At 37.5% G+C, this 18417-nt stretch overlaps 1 protein-coding gene across 1 annotated transcript in view; it reads left to right on the forward strand.

The window, feature by feature from the left end:
• The first annotated feature begins 227 nt into the window (after positions 1 to 227).
• TOPAZ1 (testis and ovary specific TOPAZ 1) overlaps positions 228 to 18417 on the forward strand; it is a 39441-nt gene continuing 21251 nt past the window's right edge. The window contains exons 1-9 of the mRNA XM_072413378.1: positions 228 to 333; positions 2729 to 4964; positions 8108 to 8193; positions 8557 to 8666; positions 10924 to 10979; positions 12404 to 12516; positions 14109 to 14188; positions 15778 to 15900; positions 16448 to 16511. Of these exons, the coding sequence (XP_072269479.1) occupies positions 228 to 333; positions 2729 to 4964; positions 8108 to 8193; positions 8557 to 8666; positions 10924 to 10979; positions 12404 to 12516; positions 14109 to 14188; positions 15778 to 15900; positions 16448 to 16511 (2974 nt within the window). The remainder of the gene's footprint in view (positions 334 to 2728; positions 4965 to 8107; positions 8194 to 8556; positions 8667 to 10923; positions 10980 to 12403; positions 12517 to 14108; positions 14189 to 15777; positions 15901 to 16447; positions 16512 to 18417) is intronic.

Consider the following 18417-nt stretch of genomic DNA (forward strand, 5'->3'; position numbering starts at 1 on the left):
TTTTATATACCCACCTCCACACACAGCCCAGCCTTTCTCTGGTACAGTTTCAGGGAGCAGGCAGCAGGGACGTCTCAGTGTATATTTAGTGTAGCAAGCAAGACCTCATGGCTGTTTCTGCAGAACAACGCCATAAAAACATTAGTGACCAAACAGTGTAATGCAGTCCCTGTATTGAAAATGCGATCTGAAATTCATGCCGGGAAACTGAAGGAACCAGATTATCGATGGCCAGATTTTTGATTGTCAACCTATACAATGTAATGCGATGCCAGGGAACACAGAAGCCGGTCATGCATCGCTGGAGGACGCCACTGGATCGTGGGGAAGCAGGTGGGATCTTTACAATGCTAACCTGAGTGTGGCTCGGGGTTACCGCTTTTGGTACATAAAATTAACCGAGCCACACTCGGGAATACCTCCAGGGGGGTAAAACCAAAACCTGAAGGCAGAATCCTACTTCCTTTCCTATTTGTTTACTTCTCTCAAGGCGTAAATTAATGTATATGTCAGAGTAATGCCAGATATGTATATTTTCCAGTTTTGGATTAAGTATAGAAGATTAGAATCCCTTTTTGGGTTATTTCTGTCTAAGGATCTAGATACAGAGGTTTGCTTTCTTTTCTTTTGACAACCATTTTACTAGACAGGAGGTGAGAGAAAATCTGCAACAGACATAGACTAAAATGAAAATCTGACAAGGGGGTCTAATATTTCCCCTTTACAAAGCAAGCATATTTATTATTTTTGTCATTGAAGAGTTGCTGTCGCTTTATCATCATCAAACTTATCAGCAAAATGTTTAGGTTACATAAAAGAGTAGACAGCCCATTTGTGTTGGGTAAAAATGTATTTATTTAAAAAAAAAAAAAAGGTGAATCCCCTCCTGACAGAATGGGCAGACAAGGTTCCTGGAATTCCCAACATCATGCATCCCAGGAGGCTTCTGCCTGCTCCTTCTGCGCATGCTCGATATTTTTTGTTTTGTGTGTGTGTGTGTACAAGATTTTTTTTTTTTTTTTTTTTTAAATATAGTTTTGTCTGGGTAATGAAGAAGCACTGCGAATACCCAGTTTGGTTAAAAAGTATGATGTCTCATCAGGTTTTGTTATGTCACTGGTGCAAGTAGAGGGGAAGCAAATGGTCTTTCATATGATATGATGATCCATGGTTTTTGTAAATTTGACAATGATTTATTTGGCTTTAAGTTTTACAATCTATATTGTTTAAGGTGTTATTTCATTTCATTCAATAAATCGTGTTTCATTTTCTTGTCTCTAACACTGCTGACCACTGGGAAGAATGACACCCTTACAGATAGCCAAAAAAGATCATTGGTGTCAGGTAAACTGAGCTGTGGGGTGAATTGTCTATTGCTTAAAGAACCCCTAGCAACCTCTGGAGGACCTCTATGGTCTCACTAAATATTGGTTGAGAAATCTGGTTTAGGCTATGCCAATCCTATTTACCAAACTGTGTGAGACCCCTTAGTTGTAATGATGATCTTACTATTTTTCAATGCCCATGTTTTAATATATTGTAGAATGTATCTATGGGACCGATAGTTTTGGTTTTGTTCCTAGAACTCTCCTCCAATTAACCATTAATGTTCTGTAAAATTCAGAAATTACATTAGGCAGGACATGCCACATAAACTACAATTTGGCTCCAGTAGAGAGGGCTAGCTAAAGTATGTCGACACATGAAGATGTGTTTCACTGCATCTTTTTGGGAATTATATGCAAATAGTGTTCTTATTCTAATTGTATTGTTACCAGAACATTGCTGCCCATTTTAAAGCCTAGCCAAACACATACAAAATGAAGCTTACTAGTCCTTAGATATGGTTACTACATTTTTTTTCCAGAAACCGAAAATACCTTACTTACCTCTTACTTTCCTTGAGCTGGGAAAAGAGCGCAACCATCTGTATCCTCCTTGTAAAATTACTAGTCCCACCAATTCATGTTGTAATGAAGAGGAGTAAGGACAGACATGTCTGAAGTCCAGCCTGAGGGACAACTTTGGCTCCTGCTATAGATACAGTTGAGAAATGTGTACACACGCAGACAGGAGAAATTAGAGAAATGGTCTGAAAACAAAAAACAGACACCTGCATCTAAGGATTAATAAGCATAAATATAAAATACACTAGACTTTTATAGTTTTCTTTTAAATATTTGAGCCTTATCAATGAATTAGCTAGGGGGGAAACTGCAATCTTTCTGAGACACAGGTACAACAACAAACTAACCTCTGCAGGCAGCAATATTGGCAAAAAGAAAAATAAGTAATCGTATTGTTCAAAAATCTTTTTTTTTTCTTAAAACCTAGTGATCCAGAGCTATCATGATGAATGATTAAAACACAAACTTGTATCTAGATTTAGGACTTAATTGTTATCAGTGGAACCATCTCTGCCCTGAGTTCTTGTACCAGTATCTGTTGGTTGGAATTGACTTTCAGATTACATTGCAAACACAGATTTGAAAAAAAACAAAACATTTGTCTATTCGGGAGGTGATACAAAAACAACTGTTTTATTTTTGTTGGTATTTGGATATTGAAAGATTTTCATTATTATTCTGTTTATTATATTTATTTTTACTATTATTCTGGTGTTATAATACCTTGTATCAATAACCAATTGGAATAATTTGCAATGCTGTCTAATACTGAATATAGAAAAATTTGCCATGAAACTTAACTTTATGTTTTTATCTTTTAGGAAAATCAAGTAAATGTCTTCATCCATCTGTAACAGTCAAAGAAATCCCAAACAGTGCACAGACTTCTGAATGTACCCAAGTCGTGATGTCTGTATGTTCTTCTGTTTCAAAATTAAACAATGAGCAACACATTGAGGAACAAAAAAATGAAGATGGCATAAAAACAGGTTCTTTAAAGGCTTGCCATTGTCCAGGTTTACCAAATCCAGCAGTAAGGCTGCAAAATTGTGACAAGCTTATTAAAAAGACCTCTGCCACAAAAGTATCACATCCTAAAAGTGTGGTATTTGTTAATGAATCAAATGTGGAGCAATTAGTCTCTGTAGGTGACGTTACAGCCACACAGAATACAAATGTGTCCACAATAAAAACCAAGGGGCTAGAAATCTCTGTTCATCCGAAAAGCCAAAATCAAAAGAGAAAGTTGATTAGAGTGACGTTGGATTTAAAGAGACCAAGAAAGGTGACATTACACCATGCAGGTATGGATTCTCCTGACTCAAGTTCAAGCAAAAACAAAAATATAAGACAGGAAAATAAATACTGTAATGTACAATATGCAGAAAATGAGTTAAATAATACTTTTGTGTCTAAAAATTTAGACTTAATTGATAAAGGTATGCAACAGGACACATTTGGAAGACATGAACTTTCCAGTTTTTGTGGCAGTTGGCGAACTCCTGCATATCTTGTGTCAGAAGAAGAATACAGCGACGACTCTCTTTCAGTGATTCGTTCACCCTTTACAAAAATGTCTCCTTGTTTAACACCACCTTCTCATTCACTTGAAGACTTTATCAACAGTACTTCTTGTCAACGTGTTGAACCATTTACTGGAAAAACTATATGGAAATGTTCTTGTGCTCGAACCAGGGTATGGACTTTTTCACGTGAGGCAACTATTGACAGTAAAAATACAGAGTTTGATTCAGATGATCAGTCTTGGCATTGGAAGACAGACAGTGGAACTCCAAGCAAAAAGAAAAAGAGGGATTTACTGGTAAATGACTTACCAACTCTTGATTGTAACCCTTCAGTTCCTGATTTAGAAGGGTTTATAAGCAGGTCTTGTAGTGGTTTAAAAAGTGATGTTCCATTAGTCAGCGGGGAAACAAATAAAAGGACCATTTTATGTGAACCTAAAAAAAGTGTGCTCATTCCAAAAACTGAACACAATTATCACGTTTCCAACACATCTGAAATGTTTACTGTTCCAGAGCTAAGTCATATTACAGAAATAAAGCCAGAAGCTTTCATACTTCATTTAACAGACAATGAGAAGAAGCCAGATCTTAACTATGGTTCTTTGTTTAATGTCAAAGAAATCAGCGATATGTCACATCTGGACTTTTTTGGCAGCGTCTTATCCAAAGAAACCTGTTCTTCCCCATTCTCTTCTGTTTCCACTGCAAATATTTTAGATAACCAGTTGGATATAAGAGACCAAGCTGTTGATATATTTAACCCATCTGTCAATACTGCTTATCACACTGAAGATGGTGCATTCAGTGGAATTACCTCAAATTCTGGTGAAAATTTTCACAGTAAAGATTGTATTTTAGGGTATGCAAATGTAAGTGGCTCTGACTCAAAACTTAAGCCATCACCAGAAAAGAAAGTTCCTGTAAGTGACATTGCACCCAGTGTACCGAGTGTAGCTGCACCCAATGTCTTGGGTGGTGCATCTCCTGAAGCTCCCTGTGACGAAGCTCCCTGTGACGCAGCTCCGGAAGCTCCCTGTGACGCAGCTCCCGAAGCTCCCTGTGACGCAGCTCCGGAAGCTCCCTGTGACGCAGCTCCGGAAGCTCCCTGTGACGCAGCTCCCGAAGCTCCCTGTGACGCAGCTCCCGAAGCTCCCTGTGACGCAGCTCCCGAAGCTCCCTGTGACGCAGCTCCCGAAGCTCCCGAAGCCCCCTGTGACGCAGCTCCCGAAGCCCCCTGTGACGCAGCTCCCGAAGCCCCCTGTGACGCAGCTCCCGAAGCCCCCTGTGACGCAGCTCCCGAAGCTTCCTGTGACAATGCCGCCCCTGATGTGTTGAAAGCATATGAGGATGATGTATTGATTATAGATGTCATTCCAGATGATCCAGATCTTTTTGGCAGTTTCAGTGAGGATAAACAATCTCCAGAGTTTTGCAATCACTTTACAAAGAACAGCACTTCTAAACGGAAACCAAAGTATATACCAAAAATGAGTAGCTCTCCACAGGAAGCAGTTTACCCTGAACATAAAAGGTAAAGAGACTCTGCTTCTTTTACATTGTCATATACATATATGTATATTTATATTTACCTATTAGTCCACATCCCCTGATTTGTCCTTGTGGGATGGAAGTCTATGGCAGCGCTCACCAACCAGTGGTCCGTGAGAAAATTTTGGGGGTCCGTGGCTCTGGTTGGTGCATCCCGAGCGGGGTCAGAATAAGGGTGACGTACCCGACCATGTCAGAGCCGTGGACCATGTCCCCCGAGCAGTTCCCAGGCTCAGGGAAGTGGGCGGGCTGTATCCCTGCACACAATCCGCCCACTCTCCTATTGCAGGCTCAGATCTTCCATGGGAGAGTGGGTGGGGTTATGTCATAATGATGTAACTCTGGGGGAGTTTCTCCCCCTTTGAGTGATACTCGGCTCGAAATATAATATATCTTGATTGTAGATCCCAATTTAACATTGTTGCATGTGTTGGTTACCTGGAGAAAAAAAAAATTTGATTCCTCCACCTTTATAATTGACAACTTTACACTGGTAAAGTGAACCTAAACTGAAAAAAAAACACTAGGAGGTAGTAAAATTTGACAAAATATAGGTATTTGACAAAAAGAGTCATTACATAACTCCTTGGCTCTTTTGTTTAAGCTCTAAACTTCGCACACAGAGCAGCCGATGGGGATAAGGTAACTCCTGTGCAGGAGTTACAACATCCAATCAATGAGAAGAATCACCATCTTCATTGAAGTACGCGGTGGAGTCGGCAGTGATAATGGCAGGTCCTATTCCTGAAGCAATGACAGGTTCTGGACCTGTCATCTCTGCAGGGCGACTGCACTGTATGGCATAATGGGCAAGTATGCCATGCACCCACCAACAAGTTTAAGTTTTGCTTTAAATATCCTGCTTTAGCCTGGAAGTAGCAATGTTCATGTGCATGCCAAAGTCTTATTGTGACAAAGAAGCCCCCAGCCTACATGTGGTCACTATGTTATAACTAACTGTGACCAGCTACCACATGATCAGAAACCTATAATTGTTTTTTAGCTGTCATGGTAGATGAGATTAGGAATTTCTGGCTGTCAAAGGGGAGGTATTACCAGATGTTTTTTTAACATTAGCAAACTGGAGTCAGAGTGTAGATTATAGAATAGAAAAATGAAGGCTGTCTTTGTTATTATTTTGTAAATGCTGGTTATGTAGCTGTACTACTGACCCTCTGGCTTGAGTACTTTTATTCACTAAAATAGGTATTCAGCCAAATGTTATTTTGACTCTTTGAATTTTTTATACTTAAAGCGACTGATCTGAGAAAAGTATTTTGCCAAAAACTCATTCTACACTCCCAACACATAAAGTGTGTGAACACTGTTCATGTCCTTCCCATAGATATTAAATTATCAACCCTCAGTACCCAGTGTATGCTCTTTAACCTCTCAGCATATATTTTTTCAGATCATTAATGCCTCAGCTGCCATGTACATTTACCTGTCAATAGCCATTCACCAGCATGTGTGTTACCCCTTCACCAGCCACTAACACATCTGTGATTACCTCTCAGCACCAAATCCCTTCATTTAGGATAATTAAACTTGTACCATGCAAAATATCAGTTTCATCTTTACTTACTGGTGCCAAGGTAATTGTGACTGATGTCCTATTTCATGCATAAACATTCCCTGTCAAAAGGGTCCTACCCCATCCCCCTTATATACTCTGCACGGACTCCAAAGCACAGTCCCTGCTTACATTTTGGTGTTTCCTTTTTAACTTTCATTGTCTTCAATTCCACTAACATTCCCCTCTGGTTTTAGTTCTCAACACCAGTATTACAGACCGTTGTTCACCTTGATAGAGGTGTTGTTCAGTGACTTGGCAATTGTGTGGACCACAGTACTCCTGACACACTTGCCACCCCTTTCCTTTTCCAGAATAACAAGTTTCCCCTTAAGCTGGCCATTTCCTGGACACTAACCTTGTCAATCCTTATCATTTCTTGTAAAACCCCTTATGTGAAGAACTGGGTTGTCTAATGCTTCTTTAAAGTTTGTTTTTGTTTTTTTTCCCCGAATGGGTGTCTAAATGCACTAAAGTGAAGTACTTCATCAACCCTGTCATTTACCTGTATGACTATTACTGCATACTTTTAGTAGTCTTGTAAATTATTTAAAAGAACAATAACCACTATTTGTAAATTGAAAGATTGCCTGTTCTGCTGCTTAAATTACCCTCCTGTACCTCTCCTTCACATTTGTCCCCTAATTAAGCTTTATACTTTTTTCCTGCATCTGCAGGCGTATACCTTGCCTTCCTCGCCTGCTCACGCTGCCTACTGTCATACCGTCCATACTCCACTCTTGCTCATACACACCACAGGCTCGCCCTTCACACTCTTCTTCTGTTCATTCTTACTATTTTCATACTTTCTCTATTCCTCTACTGAACTCACTGACTAATTTGTATTCAGGTCACATTATTTTCAAAAAAGCATTGTTATATCAAGTAAGCATACTAGTGCATTAAATTAAAATTTCAAACAATTTTATAAGCCTACCCAGCTATGTTCTAAGTACAAAACACATTCCTCTTTATACAGCTTGGGTTATGGGGAAGGTATTCTGTAACTCAAATCGAAAGACCCAACAATGGTGATTGACCCTTGGGCAGATAATGTGTTAGCAGAATTGCAGAATAAAAAAAGTGAGTTAAAAAAATAAACTAATGCCAATGTGTATCAATGTCTCTGGCCTCACAGTAGACACATTTGATTAGAATACTTTCATAGTTCGCGGTCAACTTAACTTCAAGGCGCCCATGTCCTGTGGCTCCAAAATGATCCCAAATCATCACCCCTCCACCACTGTGCTTTGTATGAGGTATTTGTACTAAGATATGCATGGTCTATTTGCTGATTTATAATTTATTTGTTATCTACATCCCTGTGCATTTTGTATGGATTGTGGGTTTAACAGAAGGTGCCTCAACATTTTTCTTTGATCATCTGTGGGGACCCTAAATGTTCGTTACTCTTCTGCACCACAATCTTCTAAGTCTTGGGGACGTCTAAGACCGTGGACCAGAAGGAGTTAAGCATATATTCTCTTTGTGGACACAGAATTAAGTCCTTGTTTTAATTTGCATTTTGATTTTTTTTTTTTCTTGTTTTACAGAAGTGAATCACCAATGGAAATTAGTTCTGATGAGTGTTCTCCAATTTTGAATCATTTCTTGACTAAGCATCCCCAGAATACTCCAGGTACAAATGTACAAAGTAATATTAATATTAATAATAATTCACAATCTATTGCTTGTCAATCAGCACCTAGCTAGACCTGGTAAGGGAAATCTTTAATTTACTGAGGCGTGTGCATAACATTAACTGGATTTGGTACATGTTTAAATTTTCATACAGGAGCCAAAAAGTGTTTGTTACCCTATTTGGCAAGTTTGGTGATCTGTCCCATCTGCTTTCTTGGTGGTGACAAAAAAGCAGTTGCCAATGCTTTGTAGAAGTTATAAAGCTTTAAATATAATTGAATGTCAGTGCTAAAAATGTGAATGACTTAAGAAATGTGAATAAGGTACATTGGTATTACACATAATGTTATATTTATTTTAGGAAGAAAATCTGTTTGGACACATGCATTAAATCCATTACTGGGATGGCCTGGGAGACTTGATGATGTCATTGATTTGGAAGACCAAGTCCCTTTAGAACTACCTAACCAGGTGCTGCTTTGAATTTTCTAAAATGTCTACATGAAAAAACGCCATACCATGGTATACCCATATACATATATATATATATATATATATATATTTTTTTTTTTTTTTTTACCAGAGCTACTGTATATACGTTTAATTTAAATAAATTCATGTGTACCGGACAATTGTTCGATTAGGTATCTATCTGAGCTATCTGGAATGTTTTTATTTGTACAAAATAAGGTCCAAATTAGCAAGACCTGGGTCAAGTGGCAGAATATGGTAAATTATTATTATTATTTTTTGAGCCACAGCATATTTTTTAAATTAAAAAAATCTTGCAGCACACCACAAATCAAAAATGTTTCAAAATGACACTCTGTAGGTAATGCTCTTGTACTGAAGAATAAACAAGGCAATTAAGCTCCCTACTGCCACCCACTGACATAGAAAAATATTACATTACTCTGCCAGTCACTACAGACACTCGACAATGGTAATTGGATAATTTCCCACGGTACAGCTGAAGATCTCTCACGGCACACTAATATGCCGTGGCACAGTGGTTGAAAATCAATGGCTTAGAGGACGCCCTTTGGGTAAAAGTTGTTTGCGGGCACAGCCTTGGCAGGACAAAATACTTTTTTACAAAGTAAAAAAAAATTGCAGAATGTATCTAAATTGCTCTGTTTGAGCTAATATACAAACCACTTATAGGCAGAACTTTTGATTTTAACAATGATAAGTGTCTCACTGGCCTTCTTTAGCTAGCAGAGCTCTCCAACCTTTTAAGTTTGGGCTTTACAATAGCCAACAGGCCGTAAAACCTTTTGAAAATTGCAAAATTGCATTTGGCAGATTATCTTTAAACCTAGTTTAGGTTTTTATTTTCTTATACTTTTTTACTATTTGAGGCTGTTAGATTTATCCTGTCAGGCTAATAATCAAATTTTTAGCTTTTTTCTCAAAGACTTAAGAAGACGTAAGAATCTGACTTATACATATGTTTATTGATTTTAATAATTACAAAATAGTGATTACCCCCCTAGCAGTAATTCCGAGTACCGCTCGGGGTAGCTTTCACCTAAAAAAATCACTTGCCTTCCTCTCTTATCGTCCCCCTTCGTCCTGCTGGTCCCCGCAGCTCCTGGGGAAACGTCCTGCTCCTCCGATTTTCAGCCACGCAATGCAGAGCGATCTCCAAGGTTTCCCAGTGACGCCGGTGCATGCGCTGGAGCGGACGGGCAGATTCAATACAAAATAGCTGTATTGAGTGGAATACAAAGAAATTTTCATATATATATATATATATATATATATATATATATATATATATATATATATATATATATATATATTATATTTATATTATATGCTAATGTACACTTACATTACATGTTTAACTATTTTTTTATTTTTTTTAACAGATTTTTGTGTTTGTTTTTTTTTTTTAAGTTTATAAAATTTATCACATTTATTAAATATTGGACATATTTCGGTGAGTTATGCCTAAGAATTATAGCCTACAATGTAAAATAAATTTCCATGCAAAAAAAATGTAACACTTTTTGCATGGAAATTTGAACGGAATCAGAACGCTAGGGAGGTAATGAGAAAAAAATTCTTCCTTTTTTTCCCTAATGCAATCTTTACCTTAATTGCACTTACCTAGATATTGACTCAAGCTCAGAATAAAAGTTTGCAGTGTTCTCCCCAGCTCCCTTTTAGCCAGGGTTCAGCATTGGCTGTTCTTGGGTTGTTACTAAAAAGTTGGGTCACAAAACAGCTTGCAGCCTACAGCTTCTTCCCACCCAGCTTAAAAATGTTGTGGGGAAAATACTGTTTTTCATTGCAGTAATTTGCAGTGCTAAAATTTGATAGACTTTCCACTTTTCCACAAGTACATGACGCTTATGCATAATCAACAAAATTTTGGGGTTAGAGGAATAATGATCCAATCTTCTTGTATATCTGCAGTAACAGATAATTTCTAGTTGTATCTGTTGCTGCAGGGGAAAGCAGAAGAACTGCAATAAAATATACCTGTAAGCTTTAGCTGATCCAATGTTGAATATCTTTTTGTTCATCGTCCTTTATAGAAAATTCTCAACTAACCCTTCCGGTTTTTTATACATTGGCATGTAAGATGTTATGGGTGAGAGCACATGCTCTTTTTTTGCAGTTTATCCATCTTTTGATTTGTTATTCTTGCTCACTTTAGCAATAAATATATGTATTTTTGAATCTGGCTACAAAGCTAAAATCTTGTATTATTTTCCAGGGAAGTTCTGAACTGGATAACCAAAATGGAAAATCATCTTGTGTAGCTGAGCACAGGTTGGTAAACCAATTTTAAAATGTTACTTTGTCAGTTATAATAAGTTCTGTACATTAAATATGAATTAATAAAATTATAATATTTTACCTGGCACTTTACCTGTAACAACTGTTACTTTACTCTAAAGAAATTACATTATTGTGAATAAAATTAAATGATAATATAAACTGATAATAACCTCCCTGGCTGGATGAATAATAAGTATTTTTAAATGTAAAAGCAGTCCTGCTTCCCAGCCACACGCTCATGCGCAGATGCCCAGCTGGCATCTGCGTCCCCGGGCCTCGCGTCCCCAACGTTTACACTCTGGGTACCTAGGCCCGGCCAGCATCGCTGGAGGGAAAAAGATGCCGGGCATCGCTGGAGGACGCCTTGGGCACTTCTTACCAAGTAAGGTTTTTAAACTCTCTGGCAATTCCCCCTCGAGTGTAGCTCGGGGTACCGCTTTTGGTACTGAAAATTAACCCTGAGCCACATTTGGGATTACCTCCAGGGAGGTTAATATTCAAAATTAAAATTCTTTTTGTAGGTAACACACAGCTGCATATAAAAAAATTGTATTGTACACAAAAACATACATACAAAAAAAAGTTGCAAAAGTACATTAAAATACATGCCTGTCTCTTTTAGGATATCCCAATCGCTTTCCACTGCTCTATTAGATTCTCAAATTCCAGAGGCCCTCCTTGGTCCCACTTTCTTATCAGTATATCAACTAGTTCCCTTTGATGATAATCTTTCTTATCATTTGTGCTTTATTATTACCAAAAAGTTACCTGTCCACACATAATGATCTAATCATGCACAGTTGTCTAACAATATAATTAAAGAAATATTCTCATGGCCTGGTTTCAACCAAGATGACCTTTATCAAAAGAACTCTCTGATATGCTGACTAGGAAAAGTGGGTGTGTCCAGGCAGAGTAACATCCCTATTGATTACGTTGATTACTACTACTTGCTGTGATACAACGATCAATAAGAATGCACAATTCCAGTTTTCATCCATGTCATCACATCCCAAGGGTGTTCTTTTAACCCTAGAATGTATATGAGTAGAACAGCATGTTTGGATGCAAATTTCCAAACTAAGATACCCATTGTCGTCCAAAACAAAAAACACTTTAATCTTCCATACACGCATTAGGTATGCATATACTGTAATACACGAACACACATATTTGATATTTGTTCATAACCGAACATTACTGACTCCTTTGTAGACCATTTTCAAGTGTAATTTTACACATGAAACATTTTGGTATAAACTCTGCTGGGGTTTTTTAGGGTGTATCCCCTACGCCTGTGGTCTTTCCGTGTTTAAAGTGGTTCTAAACATTTATTTCAGATGAAAATTTTGTTATTTTCTTCATGACCTTGAATGACATGGCATTTTTAATCCAGTCTTGTTTTTCCTTTTCAGCCCTATAATTCAACAATTCTTGCCTAACAATCCCATACCTGGATCGTCTTACTCTCATTGTTCTTTGCAGACCGAATCTTTACTGAATGAAAATTGCCCAAATCGTAAGCAAGGTAAGACTGGACGAGTTTACTAGCTCTTAACTATTCAAACTTCATTATCTCTAGTCATTGATTTACCGTATTTTTCGCCATATAAGACGCTCTGGAATATAAGACGCACCCAATTTTAAAGGAGGAAAATCTAGAAAAAAAGATTCTGAAAGATTATTCCCCTTCTGATCACTCATGTGCCATTCAAATTCCCTTTCTGATCACTCTGTACCTTTAAAATTCCCTTTCTGATCACTCTGTCATTCAAACTCCCCTTCTGATCACTCTGTCATTCAAATTCCCCTTCTGATCACTCTGTGCTTTTTTTCTATTGTACTGCAGTTAGGACAGGGAACAGCAGGTGGCGCTGTGCCGGCTTCTTTCGCTTTGCTTTACAGACAGGAGAAAACACGATGCTGGCAGAGGAGAGAAGAGAGACACGCTGCTGCAGAGACACACGCAGGATCGGGTATCGGGTGAGTATAATATTTTAATTATTTTTTTTAACACATTTGTCGTATAGGACGCACTAACTTTTCCCCCTCAGTTTTGGGGAAGAAAAAGTGCGTCTTATATGGCAAAAAATACGGTACTAATTGATGCACTAAGCAAACTTAATTTTGCAGTTCTGTCTTTTGAGAAAGTGATCAAATATTCCAAATTCTTGCAGTGCAAGAGCATTTTTCATTCAAAGGATGTACTCGGGTCTCATCATATTGAGACAAAATGCAGGGAAACAATATGCCTGTTCTAGCAAGTTGCTTATTCTATGTTTGCTAGCAATTTTTTTTATACACATACTGAATATTTTTTTCTTCCGTTAAGTACTGCTTTGAGCCCTATTCATGTCAGCAGTAACTTAAAAAATCCTATTAATTGTTAAATTCCAGAACCTTACTGTTTTCTTCTGTTGGCTCCAATGACAAGGTTCTAAAAGACAAGGTGCATTGTTGGTACTAATAATGGTTGCGTCTTAATCTAAAATCTTGGTGATAACCTAAGCCTGGCATGGGTTTAGGATCTAAGGGCTCCATGTGGATGCAAGAAGCGATTTGTGTATGAATTTACTTAAAGAGAAAGTAAACTGAAAAATCCCCAAAACAAAACAAAAAAAAAAAACCTTCAATCCTGCAGCGCAGTTGATCGGTCTGGAGGTGTCTTGGCATGCGCAGAAGGAGCACCCAAGAGCCTCCTGGGATGTGTGACGTAGGTATCCCAGGAGGCTTTGTGCTCTCGTTCATTCTAGGCCATCGATAATTAGGGGGCAGTGCTGCACCCTTTTTTTTTTTTTTTTTTTTATTTACGTGCAAGGATGTTGCACATGAATAAATATTCTGTTTGTTTGTATTTGGTTGTCTATCCTTTTATGTAAAGTGAAATTTATGAGTTTAGTTACCCTTTAACTAGTGCCTGCCCTTAAGCACTGTTGCTACCTGTTTGGTGCTGAAAATTTCTAAACACTTCAGAACTTTAAAAAGTTTTCAGATTTTAACAAAGAAAAAAACTATTGCAGTAGTGTTTTTATATAAATTTCAATAATGATTTCAGCTCTCTCTAATTTACCTTTAATTGTAGGTTCTAATAGGATTGGAATGTGATTTTATTTTTTCCAGATTTTCATAAGAAAGGGTTGCCTTCACCAGAAGTAATGAATCCAGACAGTTCAGAAAATTATAGACATGAGAACAATCTTGTAAGTTATAATGCAATAAATCCATCCCAGCTAATATAAAAAAATCAAGCCACAGTCTATGCAAAAAGTGATATTTAGTTATTTGGCGAATAGTTTGGCTTGTTTCGGTTCTCCTCAGTTACAGATTGTGGTGGACACCCTGCATTCCTAGTTTGTGATCCTGTCTCTTTAGCTTGCCTCTACACCTAGAATGTTAGTTGGGTATTATCCTTGCTGTTATCTCTACTGTGCTCTTATTGCATCTTCCTAGTGGGAAATGTAGGGAACCTCCTGTTAAACAGTTGATGTAGGGTCTGTAACAGCCAATTATTATCTTATTTTCAATCTTATTGATTACCCAGATGTTATGGCTATTAGAGTAAATCCTAAATCTGCAGACTGAAATAGTTTCTTCACTTGGAGACAGCTCAGGCCAGAATGTTGTACAAATACATTTTCTGGTGGAGTACATCAACTATCAGGAAGGAACAGAACATTTTGCTAAAGCAAGAAAGGTTACACATTTTGCCTTATAGATTCAAGAGAGGTTTTTTTTTAGTGATCCTTATTACACGAGACTGGCCCAGTGGAATATCTCACTGGTATGGCTCCTGGCAGATCTGATTATATTATTTGGGGTTTCAGCATCATTGATAAAGATCTGTCAGGTAACTTAGAGGTGATTACACTCTGACATGGGACATTAGGAAGCTGGGTCAATACATGGACACTGAACAGTTGGGGCATATTGCAAATACTATGAAAAAATGAAAGACACTGCAGGGAGGGCATTAGAGAGTTGAGTGTTGTGGATTACCCTGCCCACTTTTGACCACCCAACTAGAGTTTCCCCACCTAGCTTAAAATTTCTGGCTAGAACAATTAGGTATGGCTTTACATACAAAATTAAAGATGTAAAAGTAAATGGTGAACTGGACAATAAGCAGATAAAAACGGTGGCACTATCAATACACAAACCTAAGCAAACAACCCCAAACCATTACCCTACTTTAAGCATATAACCATTTATCTAATGGCTGTTGTATATGTCTGCTTTATCAGGATGCATTTGTTTGGTCAAGACATCAACATTTCTGTTCATCTTCATGTGTCTTCTCCATTTTCTTTTCCACACTACCTGTTTGTGTCATAAGATAAGCAAAAGCAGACCAGTTGATTTGCATATCTTTGGAAGGAGCGAAAAACAAAATACAACTAAACTTCCAGATTTATTATTTGTTATAAAAATCACTAACATGGCCGTTGTAATATGGGGAGGGCCGAGTTGCACAAGGTTAGTGTTCTCCTTTTTTTACAGCCTGCTCCTGGTCTTTCTTTTATGTGGTGACAGGATTTCTGGAAGTGCAGATCATTAAATTCTCAAACTTGCTCTGGGTCAGCAGTTCAGTTTGACGTAAGAGGAAAAGCTAAGAAGCTAATATTTTCACAAGGAATAGTCTGAGATGTTCACCTTTATGTTTCCCCCATTACAATTTTTTTTTTATTCTTTATAATTTTGCTTATTTTGTGACCATTTTTAAAGTTTTTTTAAATTGGAACAAAGCTTTATGTGCTTTTATTTTTGACCTGCTTGTTTATACTTTACACAGAACAAACCACTGCAGCAAATCAAGCTACCAAACGATTACTGCAAGTTTTTTTTTACTTCCCGAAATGGCTGCTTCAAAAAGCAGTGTTTATACCTCCATGTACCTAAACAGAGTGATGAGAAGGTAAGCATCATGTTTAATGCACTTTCCTCATTGATTACATTTAACCTAAAGGAAGGAAATTGTTGGAAATTGGGAAAAGGATGGGTTAAAAAAAACATAATTTTTTTCCTTTTTTTAAAATGTTATGTCAGTTTTAGTTACTAACACTGCTCAGATTAAAAAGTATTATATTTATTTTGTATATACTCAATAGAGGTAGCCAGATTTGCTTTTATAATTTTCTGTGATTACACAGCTAGAGAGAGAGCAAGTACAAAGAGATATTTAGTGTGTGCTGTATTGTCGTTAGTCTAAACCTGGTACAGATGTCCAATGAATGTCAGAGAATTGTTGATGGAAATGCGCTTTCATGATTGTTTCCGGGGACAGGTGAATGAACAAGCTCTGTGCACACATCTACAGCTCCTCTGACACAGTTATCTGTCAGAATTGCCAAATACCCTATATCTATATAGTTGAAAATAGAGAAATGTTACTATTTTAGTTTTTCTAAAATGACACTTACATAAGCGGTTCATGATTTGATGACATATTTTCTGTTCTTCAGCTATGCATGGATTTGTTGCATAAAATGATGAGTGAAAATAGAACAAGTTTTCTACAGCGTGCATGTAAGTAGACCGTTTTCTCCTCAAAAAGCTTGTGTTATACCTTGCTTGTAAATAACATAGGGAGTGTGGGCAGCTTTATATCTAACATTTTCTGCTGTAAAAAAGTTTTTGTTTTTTTTTTAAATAGTAATTTTAATTATGTATTTATGAATAAAAACATATATACTTTAAGATTCATTTTTTTTATCCTGAAATTATGTAATACCAACTTTCTGTTTGTATGTACCCACTACACTATTTCTCCTACGTTTAGTAGAAACTGCAATCTATGGACCAGATTTTACCCTTGCTATTCAGTGACCATACTGGTTTTAGGTGTGAACAAATATTATGGTAACTCCAGCTTATGAAGCGGTGTCGGTGTGCATTGTGTGATTTGACCCATAGAATAGCAGAAAACATGCTTTACAGTGATCAGTGAACAGTAGCAGTTCTCAGTTAATGTTATAAATGATGTAACGAAAAGTCCAGTCATTGTAATGTTTTTGTTTCAATCCACATGGTTTCTGGTAAGTGCAAGACTTTCTTCCATTGTGGTTCATGTTTCTAACAAACTTTGATGCCATGCTCACCAAACTATAAATTAAAATTGGCTTTTATTACAGGATGATACTTATTCTTGTTTTTTATAGTTTATATTTTCTGGGAGTATAGTAGATTCATGAAAAAGGTTGTTCTGTTTAGGAATGTTGTGAAATAACTTACTACATGCAGGCAGGCAGCAAAATTGAAGTCCATGTTTTTAGGTTTTCCTTTAAATTGTTAAGGAAGATGTACTCGTCTAAAGCCCCATCCAGGTCCCTAGACAGCACTCTTTATTCCGGGTACCATTGATCCAGTGCTTCAAATGTGTGGCCACTTGCCCCATGGACATCTAGTAGTATAAACAGTCATGTCAGACAGGGAGGGACATGGGCACCTGAAGTAAGACCCCACTGGATGTAAACAAAGGAAGAAAGAAGGTCGGAGCTGGAGTGTCACATGACCCCAGCTTTAGGTGAGTAAAATTAGATATTGGATTAGTCCTTTTAAATATTCTAGTAAATATTTAGAGAAGTCAGAGAAGGGTGTGGCAAAGGGGAATTGTCAAGATATAGAGAGATAATCTTGAGCGAGAGCTCTGGAAAAAAATAGGAGACCACTGCAATTGATTTTTAAATCAGCATCTCTGAGTATGAGAACCATTCTGTGCAAGTTTCTGTAAAATTCCTATATAAGCACAACACGTTCTTCTTTATGAGGTCCTGAAAAGGTGATTTCATTTAAATAAAATCTTTTTTAATAAGGAAAAAATTAAAGCTACTGCGTAATCAACACCGCCCTCTTCTAATGTGACCAGCTGGATGACAAAACATTGCTACAAGTACGTCAATGGTAATTGGGAATTTAAAAATAACTATGGATCATGTTAACATGTGAAACAGGTGAAGAGAGAGGTTTTGATTGAGGAAAAGAAAGGCGCAATCTTGGCTTTACTGGCACAAGGATACAGTGAGTGTCAGGTTGCTTCTATCCTTAAAATTTCAAAGACTGCAGTACACAAGAACATAGTCAGACAACAAGCACTGGGGACAACAAAGCTACAACCTGGCAATAAGCGAAAATGAAATCTGCACTGAGAGAGGTGACCGCAAACTCATTTGAATGTCGCTCTAATAAGAGTCAGGCTGAGGTTTGCAAAATACCACAGCAATTGGACTGTAGAAAACTGGAGTAAGGCCATCTTCTCTGATAAGTCCCAATTTTCAGCTTTGTCCAACACGTGGTTGTCTTATTTTTAGATGAAGACCTGGAGAAGCCTACAACCCACAGTGTCTCACACCAACTAAAATTTGGTGGAGGGTCAGTGATGATCTGGGGGTGCTTCAGCAAGGCTGAAATCGGGAATGTGTGTCTTTTGTGAAGG

The sequence above is a fragment of the Pyxicephalus adspersus genome, chromosome 5, assembly GCF_032062135.1.
Source record: "Pyxicephalus adspersus chromosome 5, UCB_Pads_2.0, whole genome shotgun sequence".
NCBI classification, from domain to species: Eukaryota; Metazoa; Chordata; class Amphibia; order Anura; family Pyxicephalidae; genus Pyxicephalus; species Pyxicephalus adspersus.